The 17,982-nt window shown below is 37.1% G+C and overlaps 1 protein-coding gene across 1 annotated transcript in view; it reads left to right on the plus strand.

The window, feature by feature from the left end:
• Positions 1-17,982, plus strand: part of LOC134820093 (interaptin-like) — a 72,551-nt gene that overhangs the window by 39,244 nt on the left and 15,325 nt on the right. The window contains exons 13-18 of the mRNA XM_063830314.1: positions 613-760; positions 1,953-2,267; positions 8,640-8,782; positions 9,276-9,333; positions 10,665-10,793; positions 11,177-11,289. Coding sequence (XP_063686384.1) covers positions 613-760; positions 1,953-2,267; positions 8,640-8,782; positions 9,276-9,333; positions 10,665-10,793; positions 11,177-11,289 — 906 coding nt within the window. The remainder of the gene's footprint in view (positions 1-612; positions 761-1,952; positions 2,268-8,639; positions 8,783-9,275; positions 9,334-10,664; positions 10,794-11,176; positions 11,290-17,982) is intronic.

A 17,982-nucleotide genomic window follows, 5' to 3' on the forward strand; every position in this document is an offset into this window, starting at 1 on the left:
ACTAGTTTACAAGGTTTGTTTAGTTTACTAGCTTACAAGGTTTGTAGTTTACTAGTTTACAAGGTTTGTAGTTTACTAGTTTACAAGTTTTGTTTAGTTTACTAGCTTACAAGGTTTGTAGCTTACTAGTTTACAAGGTTTGTTTAGTTTACTAGCTTACAAGGTTTGTTTAGTTTATTAGCTTACAAGGTTTGTCGTTTACTAGTTTACAAGGTTTGTTTAGTTTATTAGCTTACAAGGTTTGTAGTTTACTAGTTTACATGGTTTGTTTAGTTTATTAGCTTACAAGGTTTGTAGTTTACTAGTTTACATGGTTTGTAGTTTACTAGTTTACACATTATTATGGCTAGGGTTTAGTTTACTAGTTTACATATTATTATGGCTAGGGTTTAGATTAGTTTACTAGATAACATTAGGCCCTAAAGGGACCGTTAAGTGTGGATTACTTATTGATCACGTTATCATGTTCAGGTCATTAGAGCATGTTATTTAAATACTCTAATTTAAATGTTAACTATCCAAACTTGTTTAGTTAATGATAGCTAAATAACGTTGAAATAAACGTACAAATATTACAACTGCTAGATAACATTCCAAATATTACAACTGCAGGATTCGCTCAGCCAGCTTGAAAGAGAAAAACAAACCATGAACTCAGAGCTGCAGTCTGTGGCATCGAAATTCAAGGAAACTGAAACGAGACTATCAAGCTTAACGTCCGAGCTGGGCGGAATTGTGAGGGAAAAAGATTCTGTAAAGAGTAAGTACTCTAAAAGGGTCTACAAAACCTCAGTATTAAACTTAAAAAGGGGAGTTTTATGTCAGAAATAGTCGGACAGTTCTCTTTTATAAAGTTATAAGCTTCCTGACCTTTACAAAATACACATGTACCGTGATGAGATGAACACAATGGAGGACTGTATTACCATTACAAAGCAGAGTCTGCCGCATGGTGCATATTGAACAGCTAAACATACTTAGAGACTTAGTCAGAATTGTGGCTTAGAGACTTTGTCAGAATTGTAGCTAATGGCTTTGTGTTTTATTCCAACACCTACCCTCACGTAACCCGCTATTATTTACATAGTAAATAATAATAATCTTAAATCCTGAACTACATATTATATAAATCATACAGTAGTAAGAACAGCCGTCTTTTTACCTACTGTACTCAGAGAGAGAGAGTGAGTTACTGTTTAAATCAGTGATAAGATGATAGTATCTGGACCTCTAAAGATTATGCAGATGTTAGGTGTAGGAACATGCTGAGATACCTATTTTAGTGTGTATAGGTTACTTACATTTAGCGCTTAGTTTGATCCATTAGTCCTTGGTAAATAGTAAGATAGAGTCATGCTCTAATGGTGCCTATTATTCGAATTGTTACATGTTCACAGTAATAACTGTACAGCATTTAACTGAACGAGCCATTTTGCAACTAGAATAGCAACTTTTATAAAGGAGAATTAATCAATAAAATTTAATTCGTGTCTTCAATCTTCATTGTACACGAATTTAATTTCATCATTAATTATTGTACTGGACAGTTCCGTCTCTTTTGGCCTTGAGAACTTGAGGAAAAGACCGTGCGGAAAAATGACCAGTAAGCAAAATATTCGCGCTCTTTTGACCGGTTCTCATATCAAGGCTTTGGAACAGTGAGATTACCCGGTACTCCGTAGTAAAAACAGTAGGGCGCCGAAATTATTTCCCAATGTTTGTACCACCGTCAGCCGTCAGTATAGTACGCGCACGAACGAATGTGCGTATTGACATGAAGCAGTAATAGTTGAAATTCGATACATTGCCATGTTGTTCATATCTTTGATCTCATATTATACTATATTGTTCATAATATAATGGATGTTTGATTTCAACGCCATGTTAGTTTTGCCAATTTTTGCTGATCCAAGCTAAATCATCCTGATGATTGATCATCTTGCTCCTTTCAGGTGAGTTATGCAGACAACAAGACACCCTAGAAACCCTTACTTCTGAGGTAAATGGCCTCAACGAAAAGAAACAGCAAAGAAAAGATAAGCTTAAACAACTGCAGGAAGATTGCGAAACTCTTGATCGAAATATCCGCGAGAAAAGGTCAGCCAGCGTGGGTCACACCACAAAGAAGAACGAGTTGGAAAAGGAGACCAGGGAACTGGAGTCTAAACAAAAGATGTTCTCCGAGCAAGTTGAGGATATCTCGAGGGAGCTGAAATCGTTAGATGCTCAGAAACAAAACGAAATAAATAGCATAACCGAATTGAAAAGTAAGTCAAATTATAAATATAAGCATGTAGCATGTAGCATGTGAACAAATCATCATTTTCAAGTTTCAGCCTTGATTTAATGATCGCTAAATGATCGTCCTATTCGTCTTGATCGTGATTCAACAGGTGCTCTTATAGCGATGACACCATCACAGTTAAGTTTTGTAAATTATCTGAAGTGGAATATAATTTTGGCCAGTATATTTTCCGTCTGGTTGTCAGTAGAGTTTCCGGTATAAGACGTAATCTATTAATAATTTTATCTTGAATATACCAGTGCCTTACCCTCTAGTTCCATGGCCAAATAATACGGTAGGTAATATAATTCGGGCAAATTTTATTTGTGAAAAAAATTTATTCGGGTGACATGTTCCATGCCCAAATAATTTGCGTGCGGAAATCGATAAGCGTATCGGTTGCGTCGGGTGAGATCGAGACTGCGACCACCCAAGTTTAAATTAGGATGAAAATTACGTAAACATAACGTAAACTAGTGTAACAACCAATTTGCAGTTCAAGAAAATTAGTGTCCTTCATATATTTTCTATAAACTTTTTTGTGTAAATTTAAGAAAATAGGGTTGACATATTATCTAAATTAAGTTGTTTGAACTTTCATAGTCAAGAATAATTCCTTCGCAATTAACATGTTTGACCAACTTAAATTAATATAAAGATAAAAGGACTGGGGAGGGGATCATGTTTTGTGTCCGTTTTGTCCGTTTGGTACCCTATATTTTCAAAACGGACAAAAAGTAGGGCGGTCAAGGACGGAACAAAAACAGACAATAATGTTGTGGAAATAACAGTTAGATGCTTCCTCCTCCTCCTCCTCCTCCTCCCCCTCCTCCTCCTCCTCCTCCTCCTCCTCAGTCCTTCTCCTTCTCAGTCCTTCTCCTCCTCAGTCCTCCTCAGTCCTCTTCAGTCCTCCTGAGTCCTCCTCCTCCTCCTCCTCCTCCTCCTCCTCCTCCTCCTCCTCCTCCTCCTCCTCCTCCTCCTCCTCATCCTCAGTCCTTCTCCTTCTCAGTCCTTCTCCTCCTCAGTCCTCCTCAGTCCTCTTCAGTCCGCCTGAGTCCTCCTGAGTCCTTCTCCTCTTCCTCAGTCCTCCTCCTCCTCCCCCTCCTCCTCCTCAGTCCTTCTCCTTCTCAGTCCTTCTCCTTCTCAGTCCTTCTCCTCCTCAGTCCTCAGTCGTCCTCAGTCCTCTTCAGTCCTCTTCAGTCCTCCTCAGTCCTCCTCAGTCCTCTTCAGTCCTCCTGAGTCCTTCTCCTCCTCCTCCTCCTGAGTCCTTCTCCTTCTCAGTCCTTCTCCTCCTCAGTCCTCCTCAGTCCTCTTCAGTCCTCCTCAGTCCTCCTCAGTCCTCTTCAGTCCTCTTCAGTCCTCCTGAGTCCTTCTCCTCTTCCTCCTCCTCCTCCTCCTCCTCCTCCTCAGTCCTTCTCCTTCTCAGCCCTTCTCCTCCTGAGTCCTCCTCAGTCCTCTTCAGTCCTCCTGAGTCCTCCTGAGTCCTTCTCCTCCTCCTGAGTCCTCCTCTTGAGTCCTCCTCCTCCTGAGTCCTCCTCCTCCTGAGTCCTCCTCCTCCTGAGTCCTCCTCCTCCTGAGTCCTCCTCCTCCTCCTCCTACTCCTCCTCCCCCTCCTCCTCCTCCTCCTCCTCCTCCTCCTCCTCCTCAGTCCTTCTCCTTCTCAGTCCTTCTCCTCCTCAGTTCTCCTCAGTCCTCTTCAGTCCTCCTGAGTCCTCCTGAGTCCTTCTCCTCCTCCTGAGTCCTCCTCTTGAGTCCTCCTCCTCCTGAGTCCTCCTCCCTCTGACTCCTCCTCCTGCTCCTACTGAATCCTCCTCCTCCTGAGTCCTCCTCCTCCTGAGTCCTCCTCCTCCTCAGTCCTTCTCCTTCTCAGTCCTTCTCCTCCTCAGTCCTCCTGAGTCCTTCTCCTCCTCCTGAGTCCTCCTCTTGAGTCCTCCTCCTCCTGAGTCCTCCTTCTCCTGAGTCCTCCTCCTTCTGCTCCTCCTGAGTCCTCCTCCTCCTGAGTCCTCCTCCTGAGTCCTCCTCCTCCTGAGTTCTCCTGAGTCCTCCTCAATCCTCCTCCTCCTTCTCCTCAGTCGTCCTAAATATCAGATAATAAAACATTGGTTCTTGAAATGGGAACCCGAAAATGACTCACTGCAGCTCCTCAATAAAATGGCTAATCGTGCAATCGATGTGTAGTGTAATAGCGTTGTTATCATTAGTGTTATGATGATATGCGTTAGGTAATCCCAGAAACATTTAGGACAACGAAATGCAATTATAGTATTGATTACAACCGCATCGACTATATTATTTGAGTGAAATTTAAAAAATTCGTGCGCAAATTCACGAATTTTTTTAGCCCGAATATTTCAGTTGAAGCGAAAAATGTGGGTTAAAAATTCGGGCAAATTTCATTTGGGTGAAAAATTTGAGTGAAAATTCGGGCATGGAACTTAGGGGTTACTCCTTAGTTCCATGAAGGGATTGAGCCAGGAATTTTTAATTTTATCGCCCTTATCAAATTATATCAGTTCAAATTTGTCCCAAAGGAATTTTGTTGGAATGTTAAGTTCAACAATGCCTCGATTATAACTGTGGCATTGTGTAATATCATAATAATTGTGTAATATCATTGTGCAACATTACAAATTACATTCAATATTCCAAAAGTAGAAGCAAACAGGGGCTACATCACGTCTTCAACCCAGGGGGGGCAAGGGGGCGAAGCCCCTGGTGGGGGGGTAGAGGGGCGAAGCCCCCCCCCCCAATAGCAGGGGTCTGGGGGTGCAGCCCCCAGTGGGGTCAAGGGGCGGAGCCCCTCGTCGGGGGGATAGGGGGGCGAAGCCCCCCGGAAAATTTTTAAGGAAATTAGACAATTTTGACGCATTTTCCAGCACTTGAGGGACACGAATTTACGTTAGCAGCAACCATGCTGTGCTCCCACTCTCCCTCCCTCCCTCCCTCTCTCTTCAACCCCCTGGACGGAATTCATCCATCGTTCGTGGTAACTGGCATGGTATTTAAAAATAACACAATGTAGGGGGGGGGGGGGGCTACAGTGCAGTGGGGCTACAGAGCAGTGGGTGCGAAAACAAAACTGTATACCATAGCCGTCTGGTTTAATGTTATGTTGAAGAATAAATTTTCATGTTTTTGTAAACTTGTCCCCCAAATCCCAGGGGGGGCAGCTGCCCCCCCTGCCCCCCCGGTGATGTAGCCCATGGCAAAGTAACTAATTATAGGAGCCTTCTGAATTAGATAAGATAAGGTGTCTAAATTAAGATCTTATGCATTATGTTTAGAGGTTTAGGTCACTCAGGCCAGGTGTGGTTCTCTTGTTTTTATTTGGACTCGGTCATTCGATTTTAAATTTTGATAGTTTGATACGTAATCGAAATTTCATACTGCGAAATAAGCCTATTTTTGACTTCGCGACTTTCAAGATATTTCGTTCCTGTATTAATTACAACCAGGAATTCTGCAAAATTCCTGATAAGATGCAGACTGGTTAATTACTGGCGAAATTAAAAATTAAACAAGGAATTAAAGAGGAGTAGATAAGAACTGCAGCTTAACAGAACAGTGTAGATGTATGGCCCCAGTCGAATTATTTCCCACTCGTTTCCATAGCAAGTATCCCTGGCCCGGCCCGAATAAAGCTTATCGCGGTTCTGGCAACGATCTCGGCCTGAGATATCCTGTATATTATTGCCTGAGATATCCTGTATATTATTACTGAGATGTCCTGTATATTATTGCCTGAGATGTCCTGTATATTATTGCCTGAGATGTCCTGTATATTATTGCCTGAGATGTCCTGTATATTATTGCCTGAGATGTCCTGTATATTTTTGCCTGAGATGTCCTGTATATTATTGCCTGAGATGTCCTGTATATTATTGCCTGAGATATCCTGTATATTATTGCCTGAGATATCCTGTATATTATTGCCTGAGATATCCTGTATATTATTGCCTGAGATATCCTGTATATTATTGCCTGAGATATCCTGTATATTATTGCCTGAGATATCCTGATATTAGTGCCTGAGATATCCTGTATATTATTGCCTGAGATATCCTGTTTATTATTACTGAGATATCCTGTATATTATTGCCTGAGATATCCTGTATATTATTGCCTGAGATATCCTGTATATTATTACTGAGATATCCTGTTTATTATTACTGAGATATCCTGTTTATTATTACTGAGATATATCCTGTATATTATTACTGAGATATCCTGTATATTATTGCCTGAGATATCCTGTATATTATTACTGAGATATCCTGTATATTATTGCCTGAGATATCCTGTATATTATTACTGAGATATCCTGTATATTATTACTGAGATATCCTGTATATTATTGCCTGAGATATCCTGTATATTATTGCCTGAGATATCCTGTATATTATTGCCTGAGATGTCCTGTATATTATTGCCTGAGATGTCCTGTATATTATTGCCTGAGATGTCCTGTATATTATTGCCTGAGATGTCCTGTATATTATTGCCTGAGATGTCCTGTATATTATTGCCTGAGATGTCCTGTATATTATTGCCTGAGATGTCCTGTATATTATTGCCTGAGATGTCCTGTATATTTTTGCCTGAGATGTCCTGTATATTATTGCCTGAGATGTCCTGTATATTATTGCCTGAGATATCCTGTATATTATTACTGAGATATCCTGTATATTATTACTGAGATGTCCTGTATATTATTGCCTGAGATATCCTGTATATTATTACTGAGATGTCCTGTATATTATTACTGAGATATCCTGTTTATTATTGCCTGAGATATCCTGTATATTATTGCCTGAGATATCCTGTATATTATTACTGAGATGTCCTGTATATTATTACTGAGATATCCTGTTTATTATTACTGAGATATCCTGTTTATTATTACTGAGATATCCTGTTTGTTATTGCCTGAGATATCCTGTATATTATTGCCTGAGATATCCTGTATATTATTACTGAGATATCCTGTATATTGTTGCTGAGATATCCTGTATATTATTACTGAGATATCCTGTTTATTATTGCCTGAGATATCCTGTATATTATTGCCTGAGATATCCTGTATATTATTACTGAGATGTCCTGTATATTATTACTGAGATATCCTGTTTATTATTACTGAGATATCCTGTTTATTATTACTGAGATATCCTGTTTATTATTACTGAGATATCCTGTATATTATTGTAAATCATTAAGAAATAATTAAAGCGCTGATGAGTTTCTTGACCGATAACCATTCGCCAAAGAATAATAAGTATTCAATTTCGAGTAAAATATGAACATTTCGTTCTTTAAAATATAATGAAGCTTATGCATTTACCCACGCATGACCAAATTGTCAGACATAACTGACAATTACTGAATTGTCCCTTTCAATATTTTATATTTCTGCTTCATACCGCGAGTAAAATGTAATTATAATCAATACAAACATTCCAAATTGTTTGGCTCAACGGAGATCGGGAGATTGCCAAGTTGATACCCTGCTCCATTATACAATGTACACACAATGAGTTGAACAAACTGAACTTCCCCTCCACCTCCAGTTCTCAGATAACCCGAGGCCGAATAAAACACAAAGCGAAAGTGCTTATTCGACCGGGTGACTACTTCATATAGCTGTGTATGAAATGGTGACCCGGTCATGCTGTATAATACAGCATGACCGGCAATATGGTCCACCTTACCCTGACTAACTCTTGTTGATAAGTTAATAACACCCTTAAACATTACCAGAAACGACATACCAATTTCAGCAAAATCCAACGACAGAAAAACAAGTTCTATAGAAATATATTATATATATAATATGTATTTCAGTATATTATATATACTGTTACACTTGCAAATCAAAGAAGCCGCGCAACTGCCACACCAAGCGAAAGCAAAAGTTCCATTTATCGTCGTTGACAGTTGCTATCAGGAGTATTGCATATTATTAATAGTGTTGCAGTCATTTGATAACTGTTACATAAATGTGAAACTTCCCGTGTTGGTAAGAAGTTAATAATTAACTTTTTTTTATCGCTCCGGTGATCATCATAGGTAAATTATTTTATTCGGCGTTTTAACACAGAAATAACAGATTTGCTGGAAAATTTATAAACAGTTTGTGTCATGGGTCCCAAAAACGGCACTTGTGATCACGAGAACATTAAAATAAGTATCACGATTTGGGATGTTTATTATGGGCTTAATAGTAGGTGAAATTATGTGATCAATGAAATTATGAAAAAGCTTGAAAAAAAAACAGATCTAATCCCATATTCAAGTTATAAATATTACTCAAGAATAAATATTATTACTAAAACAGTAAAATAAACGAATGTTTCAGATAATTTCGAAGTGATAAAGTCTAAACGCGGCCAGCTACAAGACTCGTTTACAGTAGAAGAGGAGAAGATAAAGGACTGTGTTCAGACTATGAGAGGAGAACAAGCTGCCCTAGATGAAAACCTCAAAACTCTGGAGCAAAAGGTAAGAGTGTTTAATTGAGGTTTAATGTTAATAAGGTAAATTGAGGTTTAATGCTAATAAGGTAAATTGAGGTTGAATAATAATTAGGTATATTGAGGTTTGACCGTTCAGCAGTATTGAAGAAAACACAAAAACTGTATATGCATCACTATAGTGCCTATCAAGATAAGGAAACACACCCAAAACAACTGTAATGTTCGACCTTACGAAATAACTAAATTTGGGACCACCACTTTTATACGAGGATGTAGGTAATTATAAATTATAATTACCTATAAAACGATTAAACTGTCCACATCATAATACGACGTCACTTAGTTACCTAAGCAACATAACAATAATTTCGTCATATTATGGTAGACGTGATTAATCATATACAGGCAAAGTTTCGAAAGCAAAAGTTTCGAAGGCAAAAGTTATGGTTCTGCAATGTGAAATTTATTTTCTTATCTATAAAAATAGCAATCTCTTCTTGAAATAACGTGTGTTTCAGATTGGGAGTCTAGATCGTGACATTTCCTTGAAAACTGAGAATCTGTTGCGTCTGTCTGGTTAGTAATGTATATTCAGCAACTTTAAGATATTAAAACGGGTATAAAATATGTTATACTGATAGAGTGGCGAGACGAAGAAGGGAGGAGGTCAGCAAATTTGTTGAATTTTATAGATGTCATAATATATAAACCTCCCCCTTCCCAACGGAACAGTGTTAACTGCCCCTCTACTATGTGGCAAAGATAATGTATAACTGAGTGTATAATGTATACACTCAGTTTATAAGATAATGTATATATACACTCAGTTTAAATAAACACTGAGTGTATAATGTATATACACTCAGTTTTATATACACTGAGTGTATAATGTATATACACTCAGTTTGTTTTTATAAAGAGCCTGAAGATGGCGTTGACGCCGAAAATTTGTCTACATTCGTAACTTCCTGTTTCATTTGTCCTTGTCTACTGTCCAGCTATCAGTATTTCAATCTTGAGACTAATAAACAGCGAACTACTCCAACATTTGAAAGACAAAGCCTTCAAATGAAAAAACATTCAAGACGGCAAGGCTTCAAAATTGAAAAATTAAAGACGCCACAACAGGTCTCAAAATAGATCGGATGTAATAAAGCACATTTCAAACACTGACCTTACTTCTACCAGCAAATTTAAAGACGGGTTGCGCTGAATTAAAGACTGTGAAGCCTTTAAATGGTAAAAATTAAAGACGCTAAGGCATTCGCCAAAGTTAACCGTCTGTATATTTTAACGAACTGACTGTAACTAAATGATTTACACAATACGGTGCCCATGTCTGAGCGGCTCTCCTCGAAAAACGTTTCCCCCAATATCGGAGCATAAAGTTAAAAACTGTAGTCTTGGACATTGTTGAGGACAAACTTGTTTCTCGTTATACTATACACATACACATGGTGGGTCGTAATATTATAAATTATCTTGAAGAAACGAAAAAAATAATAAACATTTGACATATACATTTTGTATTTAATAACGAGTGAGACATGATAAGTTGGCGAGCGTGATAAACTGTCAGAAATTAAATATTACCATCTGTTCCCGAAAACAAAACTGGTTGAGCTTTTAAGTTTGACGCTTCTTAGCCAAATAAATGTTGCAACGATTTAACTAGCGTGGTATCTCACTAAATCCCGGTCTAAACATTCTCGAGTTAAAACTTAAAACAACACCTCGTACGTTTCAATATATTTATAAGAGCGTGCATTTCCCTAGAAACAGAGAGAGAGAGAGAGCCCCACGTACATGACAGATACAGACCACGTACATAATAATATCAGCTCAATATTATATTTTATTAAGCTGTACCATTACTGATCACGCACTGAACGTTACACCACGTACAGAAGAAGAAGAACGCAACAAAGCGATACTAGCTGAACTGGAGATGTCAAAGGTGTCCGCGACTAACGAGCTGGATCAACACTTGAACTCGGCTATAAAGGAGAAATACGCACTCTCAACTGACATAACAGGTTTAGTTTCAACTAGAAACGTTAAATGTTTAGAGGGTTTCGCTGCTATATATTAAAGTCACTATTGTGACGGTACATTAGAACTAGACAGAAACAAAGTGTGAAGGGCCTGAACGGAGTTGACTGCCCTTTGACGTATGTATAATGTATATTAAAGCTACAGTCGTCATAATATATCGGGAACGTTCATTTTGACATGAGAAATTTAAGCAAGTCTTTTTATTTGAGAAAAGATATCGAATTAAATTTTGATTCCTGAAATATCCTCAATATAGACATGGAATATGGATAGTGGATACTTATTTGTCAATTAATCGATATTTCGTATCTTAAAATAAGGATCGGTTTTTGAAAAAGCACTTCAATAATTTATATTTCTTCAGCGTTGAAACGGGAAAAGGAGCAGCTGAAATCCCAACAAGCGACGCTTACAGCAGAGTTACAGAAAATGAGGAATGAGGACGCCTTACTCAGAGACAAAATCCGCAACGATAAGGTTTGTACCTTATCAGCCAGCCAATGCATGTTTATTGGAAGTTTTAGAATTAAGTACGTTGCAGTTGACTGTACAGAACAAAGTGTTCTCAATATACGCGATAATTCTTTGTCAGGCCATTTTGTTATAATTTGAGCAAAATTTTAAACAATGTAGAAATTCAGAAATCCTGAATTTCTTCAGTTAAAAAAATTCCTGATATGTATTACGACGAGACCGGGACTCTTCGGCGCCGCCGTACAAACCGGGACTCTGAGTCTACGGGGTGGGGGTGTGAAAAACAGGATTCTACAAATATTATTTTCATATTTTTGATCAAAATAGATCTAATTTCATATTTAATTGGGATAAAGGATGCCCGTGGTCAAAATGACTCCAACTACTTTTCGCAGAAATCCAACGAAAGAAGCTCAGAGTAATGAAAATTACCCTGAGCAGCACAACTAGCCCACGTGGTGCCACGCTGCTCAAAACCAAAAGTAGTAACGTAAATAGTTTCGAGTTTTGGATACCACTGCTATATATACTGCAGTGCCAGTATGTTTACCGCGTGATTAGAATTGTCATGTGATTCTAAATCTCACGGGACAATTCTAATCACCTGATAAACATACGTGACTAGAAATCGTTAAACAGAATCTGTCACACGCATAAAATTTGTCTAGGCAAAGACTAAGTAAAAGCGCTCGGTTCGCTAATACCGGACTCTGGACTAATCTGACTTATAGATGCTGACTTCATAGTTGAAGTTGTGGCTCGATGCACTGTAACTAGAGTACTAGTACTGACTACTGCGCGGCGCATCAAATAATGCTTCTCCTTACGAGATCGTAGCACTACTGGGCTGCTGGGAAGGATTGACATCATCTTGTTCAGTACAAATCCGGGCCTAAAACACTTGGGGAATGGGCGATCACTCTACTATATAGCATTAGCGCTGAAGTTGACCCAACTGTTATACATGGTTGATATGTTTGGAATCGGATAATTGATCTTTGTTTGATTATCCGTACACTTCATACTATTATAAGTGAAGATGCTAATTGGGTTAATGAGTATCAGATAGCAGGTACAGTTTTATGAGCTCCTTTGACATTTTGGGGGTCGATTCGGTTTAAATATTCCGAACACAATGTGCTCCATTGGCTCTTTACGAAATCCAATCAGTAGCTATCTGAAAAAAATGAATTGGGCAAATGAACAAGTTCCTGGTATTGGTAGAGTTTTGCCCTGACATTTTTAACACCGATTCTTGCGCATCATAATATGCAACAAAAGTAACTTGATTGCCTTTTTGGGACACCCTGTATAATATCCAGATTTATCTTGAGATCAGACATCTCGTGACAGTATTTTGCTGTTTTTCCTTTAAATCACAGATAATATTAACCAATGGCGAGTATAATTCAAGTCCGTTTTTTCTCTATTTTTAGACTTTAATAATATGTCTATGAATTGTCCGAAGGTTTGATAGCAGCTATGAGTAGCAAGAGATAAAGAAATAACGGAATACCATTCGTGCCATGCTATTTCAGCTGTGTTATTCTTATGTTGTTTAGTTTTAAAAGTAAAAATAAAACCTCTGCTGTTACAAAAGCGAAATCGGCCGCGCCTATGATGCTAGTAGACCGAGATGACAAACATGGTGATGACTCTCCCCGTACTCTAAATTTAAAATCTGCTTTAATTATTTCGAAAACTACCTCTATGCGCACAAAATAATGCACGTGCGTTTTCTTGGAGTATTGTCAGTAGAGTTAATGATAATCTCTTCTTTCTTTGTTCGGCTGAAATCTGAACGTCACCACTGACAGTTTTAAAATTTTCGAATCGTGCAGTATCCAATCATCATAATCATTAATCATTGAACCCTCAAATTGATGAACAATTTACTCGAACCATCATTTAAAACTTACCATTTCGGGCATTTGCTTGTGTAATTTCATTGGATTTAACGGTTCCATTGCGGCTTCAATAGTTTCCATGGTTCTAGTGGCTTCGCTCTAACCCTTGTTTCAGCTAAAATGGTATAATCATTAACCGTCGCAGAAAAAATGTATTCGTATTGTGAGTAGAAAAACGCAAAAGATTGACCATAAGTTTCAACATACGAAACCAATGTTCTTTCGTTTCAAATTATTAACATTATTTAACTTATTTACATACTTTACTGGATGTATTGCAATGAGGCTACTTAAAGAACAAATTCTTGTTGATGTATATCACCGGTTTAGCATTTCAAGTAGATCATGTAGACTTCTATATCCTAAGTTCTCAATGTCTAAGATCATTAATAATAATTTTGTTTTTAGTGCATCTACAATTTTAAATTATATTCATGATCATGATGTACCGTATCATTTTCTGTCAAATTCAATTCTGCTATTTAAAAAGATATTTAAAAGCCATTTGCTTCATATACAAAAGATTGGTCTGAATGGGGATCTTCTCAAATATATTAATTTCCTAAAATATGCTACATCTAGGGATATGTTTTGGGGACATTTTTGTTAGTGTGTTTTTGCATACAACAAGAACAATATTAGAAATATCGTTATAACATTTCCTTTTTAACGTTGCCTCCGGTTCACTACATACATGACATTTACTTTTTTATTTGATCTCATATCATACAAATTTACCATCGTGATACAGGTATTAATTTACCTTCCTGAGGTGAGCCATGTTTGAAGCTCATCAAGTTAAGTATAACTAATAGTTAGTTAGTTTTCGATAAATTAGTGAATTGCAAATTGCAATAAAATTAGATTCATTGAATTTGAAGCAACTAGGTATGCAGTAGCTGTAAACCACAAATTGGGATCTTAACTGCTGGGTTACAATTTTTATCGGCAGTAGATCATGTCATTCACTGTCATATCAAGTCACAAGAAGTCACAAATATCTAGCTTAAAATTGAAAATATCAAGCTTGAAATTGAAAATTGATTCTCAACTTAATCTTGTCTGTCATACAACCGATACTACAAATTTAGTCTACCATAAATTTAGTCAAACTTTTGACTAAAATTGTTGTAAACCACATTTCATGAGACTAAATTTTTCGGTGACTAATTTTAAAGCAGACCAAAATTTCAGTAGAGCAAATATGACATATTATTAAACTTACATTGTTTATAATTAATATATGACATCACCGTTCACAAAACCGCACCAAAGTCATATTGCACTTAAAGGGTTAGAGCTCCTCTTGGACATTACATATTTAATCGATCCATCCCAATGCATGCTCTGTTGTAACAGCTGAAGGATCATATCGACATAAACTACGTCGTACCGACAAAAATGGTAAAGTCGAAAAAGGGTGAAAAAGAAACTGAACAGTGTATACTGAAGAACTTTGTGATACAGAGTCACAAAGTCTGGATCTGATGTTATTGAAATTCCTGAGTAATGCAGTGCAGCTTAATCTGTAATGCTCAGACGAGGTAAACTAAATTTGTCGTTCTTAAGGTAAATGGAATGGATAATGGTCTCGAAAAGTCGAAAAATGTGACTAAAATAATTGTTGTAGACTAAAAATTAGCGAAATTTGTGACTAAAATTATGGTAACCAAAATTATGGTAACCAAAATTATGGTAACCAAAATTATGGTAACCAAAATTACGGTAATCAAAATTATGGTAACCAAATTTATTGTGAACCAAATTTATTGGCCCTAAGGTATTACTAATACTAAGCTGTAACACGCATAATGTGAACAATCGAAACCCCAATTTACCGCAAACCCCGATTTACCGCAAACCCCGATTTACCGCGGTTGTTTCCTCTCCCCAAACTCCGCGGTCAATCAGGGTTTTACTGTACTAAGCCATTCAATCTTGACAAACCGATTTTTTGATTTTTCTCATTCAAAAGCATTCAGGAATATGGTTCAGCGCTTTCGCTTAAGATAAAGTCGAGATGGTGGATCCTCTATCTTTGTTCCCAAAAAATTGGGCTTTTATAAAAGTCCAAAAGCATAAATGCTTTTACGAATAATGCGGAAAGAAAACAGCAATAATCTGAGGAATGAATGTAGCTCAATGAATTGTGTCAGAAAAGTGTCCTGAGTTGGAATCCAACCAAGTTTATCCTTAATTTCCTTTGTCATTAGTGCCAAACGCGACTCACGTACGATTAATTCCCCACGGGCGAAATCTAACTCAAAAGCAGAACTGCGCTGCAAAGATCATTCTATATGTAACATTTTACCAAAACCCATAATCATGGGTAGAGTGGACCGCCGCCAGTGTCTCTCTTTCCCAAACAAAAGGAAATGATATTAATTTGATTGACCGTTCTCAAATGCAAAATGATACCGAGAATGAAATCGGTCGCTCGCTTTTCCCATTCATTCACGGCTTACAATCAATCACATGCTGTAAAAATTCCTTTGGGTTGCGTTCGGGTCGATATACCTAGTATTTCGGGATAAGGGTGGTACTGGTAGTTATTGAATTAGCTGAAGTTTATTGAATCTTTATTGCTGAGTACAGCTGCCTTCGGGTAGTTCTTCTTAATCTATTACAATTGTAAATTAATGGGAAAAGCGAGCGACCGATTTCATTCTCGGTATCATTTTGCATTTGAGAACGGTCAATCAAATTAATATCATTTCCTTTTGTTTGGGAAAGAGAGACACTGGCGGCGGTCCACTCTACCCATGATTATGGGTTTTGGTAAAATATCATCTCTTTTTGATTATAATGTCAGGGTACTTTATAAAGTCGAAATATAAACTGATGTCTTCATTAATAAGGAGGAAGTTTCAACGATTTCGAAATTTTTCCTTTAAAACATTTCCTTGTGTTTAAGTAAGCATATCGGTCTATCACTGACTGAACATAAAACATTATAATCATTCAAGTTGCCATTAAATTCATATATAATGACATTGAACTGTCGTGGTAAAGCAGAATTTGTTCGAAATCATGAATGAGCAAAATTCTCACCGTTCGCACGTGCAAACTTTGAGCGGACGTTGCGTACGCATCCAATACTGAATCGCCGTAAATTTTTGCATAGCGGTATTTTATATATAGTTTGATAAGCGTGCAAAGTTTCAAAAGATTTCAGATAGAACTTGGATCACAACGGGACTCCAAAGTTGATAAAAATCGTGAAAACACCAATTTTCAGTGATTTTAGCAATTTTTAATCAATTTGGGCGTGTCCCCACGTGTGCAACTTTTTGATTTTCAACTTTAAAACTAGCCTAATGCACAATTTATACCTATAGGAAGCAGAACTGAGCTCCACAACCCAAGAGATAGCCCAACACCAGAGAATACTAAATCGCAAAATTGACGTTTTTATAAAATAATTTTTCAAAAAAGCACTAACTTCAAAGGCAAATATCTTTATGAAGGAGTAAGATAAGAAAACTTTCCGGTAGATTTTCAGAATGCTTAAACAAATATCTAAGATGAAAATTTCCTCAGATGTTGAAAAAAATTACTTTTAAATGGTGTTAAATCAATTTTAAAAGTTATTACTTTGTCGAAAATCAAGTTTTAAAAACGGTTAACTTGATGACGTCCTCAAGGGGTGTTTATGACGTCAAATAATTTTTTTATACAATGTAAACTAAAGTGTAAACGATTATTTTCAAGACCTGTGGTCGGAAATGGCTGTATCTTTTATACTTTTGAATCTGTGGACACTTAAATTTAGGATACAATTGACTACATTTGACTGTCAAAGCGTCTATCCCTGAATATGTATGTATATATCACGACAATCTGTCGTAAAACAGGGGTTCTAGAAAACCCACTTCCCAATGCTCCTGAAACTTGAAACATTTTTTGTAGTCGATTTGGTCAACGTCTAGACGCCCTGCAAAGTTTAAAATCTCTAACTCAATTTTAACATGGTTTTTAAGGCACCTGAATATGGCAATTTTCGGTTTTTTACCGAATTTCGTATAACATGCTGGCGCGAATTTTGCGCAAATTTCTTAAAAAACCTCCACATAACTATTTCTTATTCCTGTCATCTTTGACATTGAATTAGAATGTTTTGAACTTAAATATACCTGCTGAACTACTTTCGATGAGTCTTAATGCCTGAAAAACAATAAAGGGGTATAATAGTAAAGGGGGTATAATAGTAAAGGGGGTAAATAGTAAAGGGGGTAAATAGTATTGTGAATATAAAAGGCACGGTCATGCTTGCCAGCATTGTGATTATGATTAATATGGCATTATGATTCATTTCCATTCAACATTTTCAATCCTCGTCATTTATCTCGCAAATCTCGAGAAAAGGATGGCGAAACTTTTGATAGCGGCCTGCCATAGACAACTGTCAAACGGAACACATAAAGATATAAGCTGAGTAAACATGTCAATATTACGTATTATATAAATACATGATATTATAACATATTTTAATTATTAACGTACGAGGGCATATATATATATATAAGCTGGTTATTACCCATAACCAAAAGTAGCTAGAGCCGTTAATTATGTCCGCTTTATAACAGTGTATAATAGAGCCTGTATAACATTTAATACATGATCATCATCATCATCTCTGTGAAAGGCCCCTAATTAGTACAACTTCGATTATAAATGTTACCTACAACTCCTCTTGCATAGACCCAGACTGTAAACGTTTAACATGTGTTCCATTTGGTTAAACCCAGACTGTAAACGTTTAAGGTACAATAAGACTTCTATAACTTTT

Source organism: Bolinopsis microptera, chromosome 8 (assembly GCF_026151205.1).
Source record: "Bolinopsis microptera isolate Bmic1 chromosome 8, MBARI_Bmic_1.0, whole genome shotgun sequence".
Classification (NCBI taxonomy): Eukaryota; Metazoa; Ctenophora; class Tentaculata; order Lobata; family Bolinopsidae; genus Bolinopsis; species Bolinopsis microptera.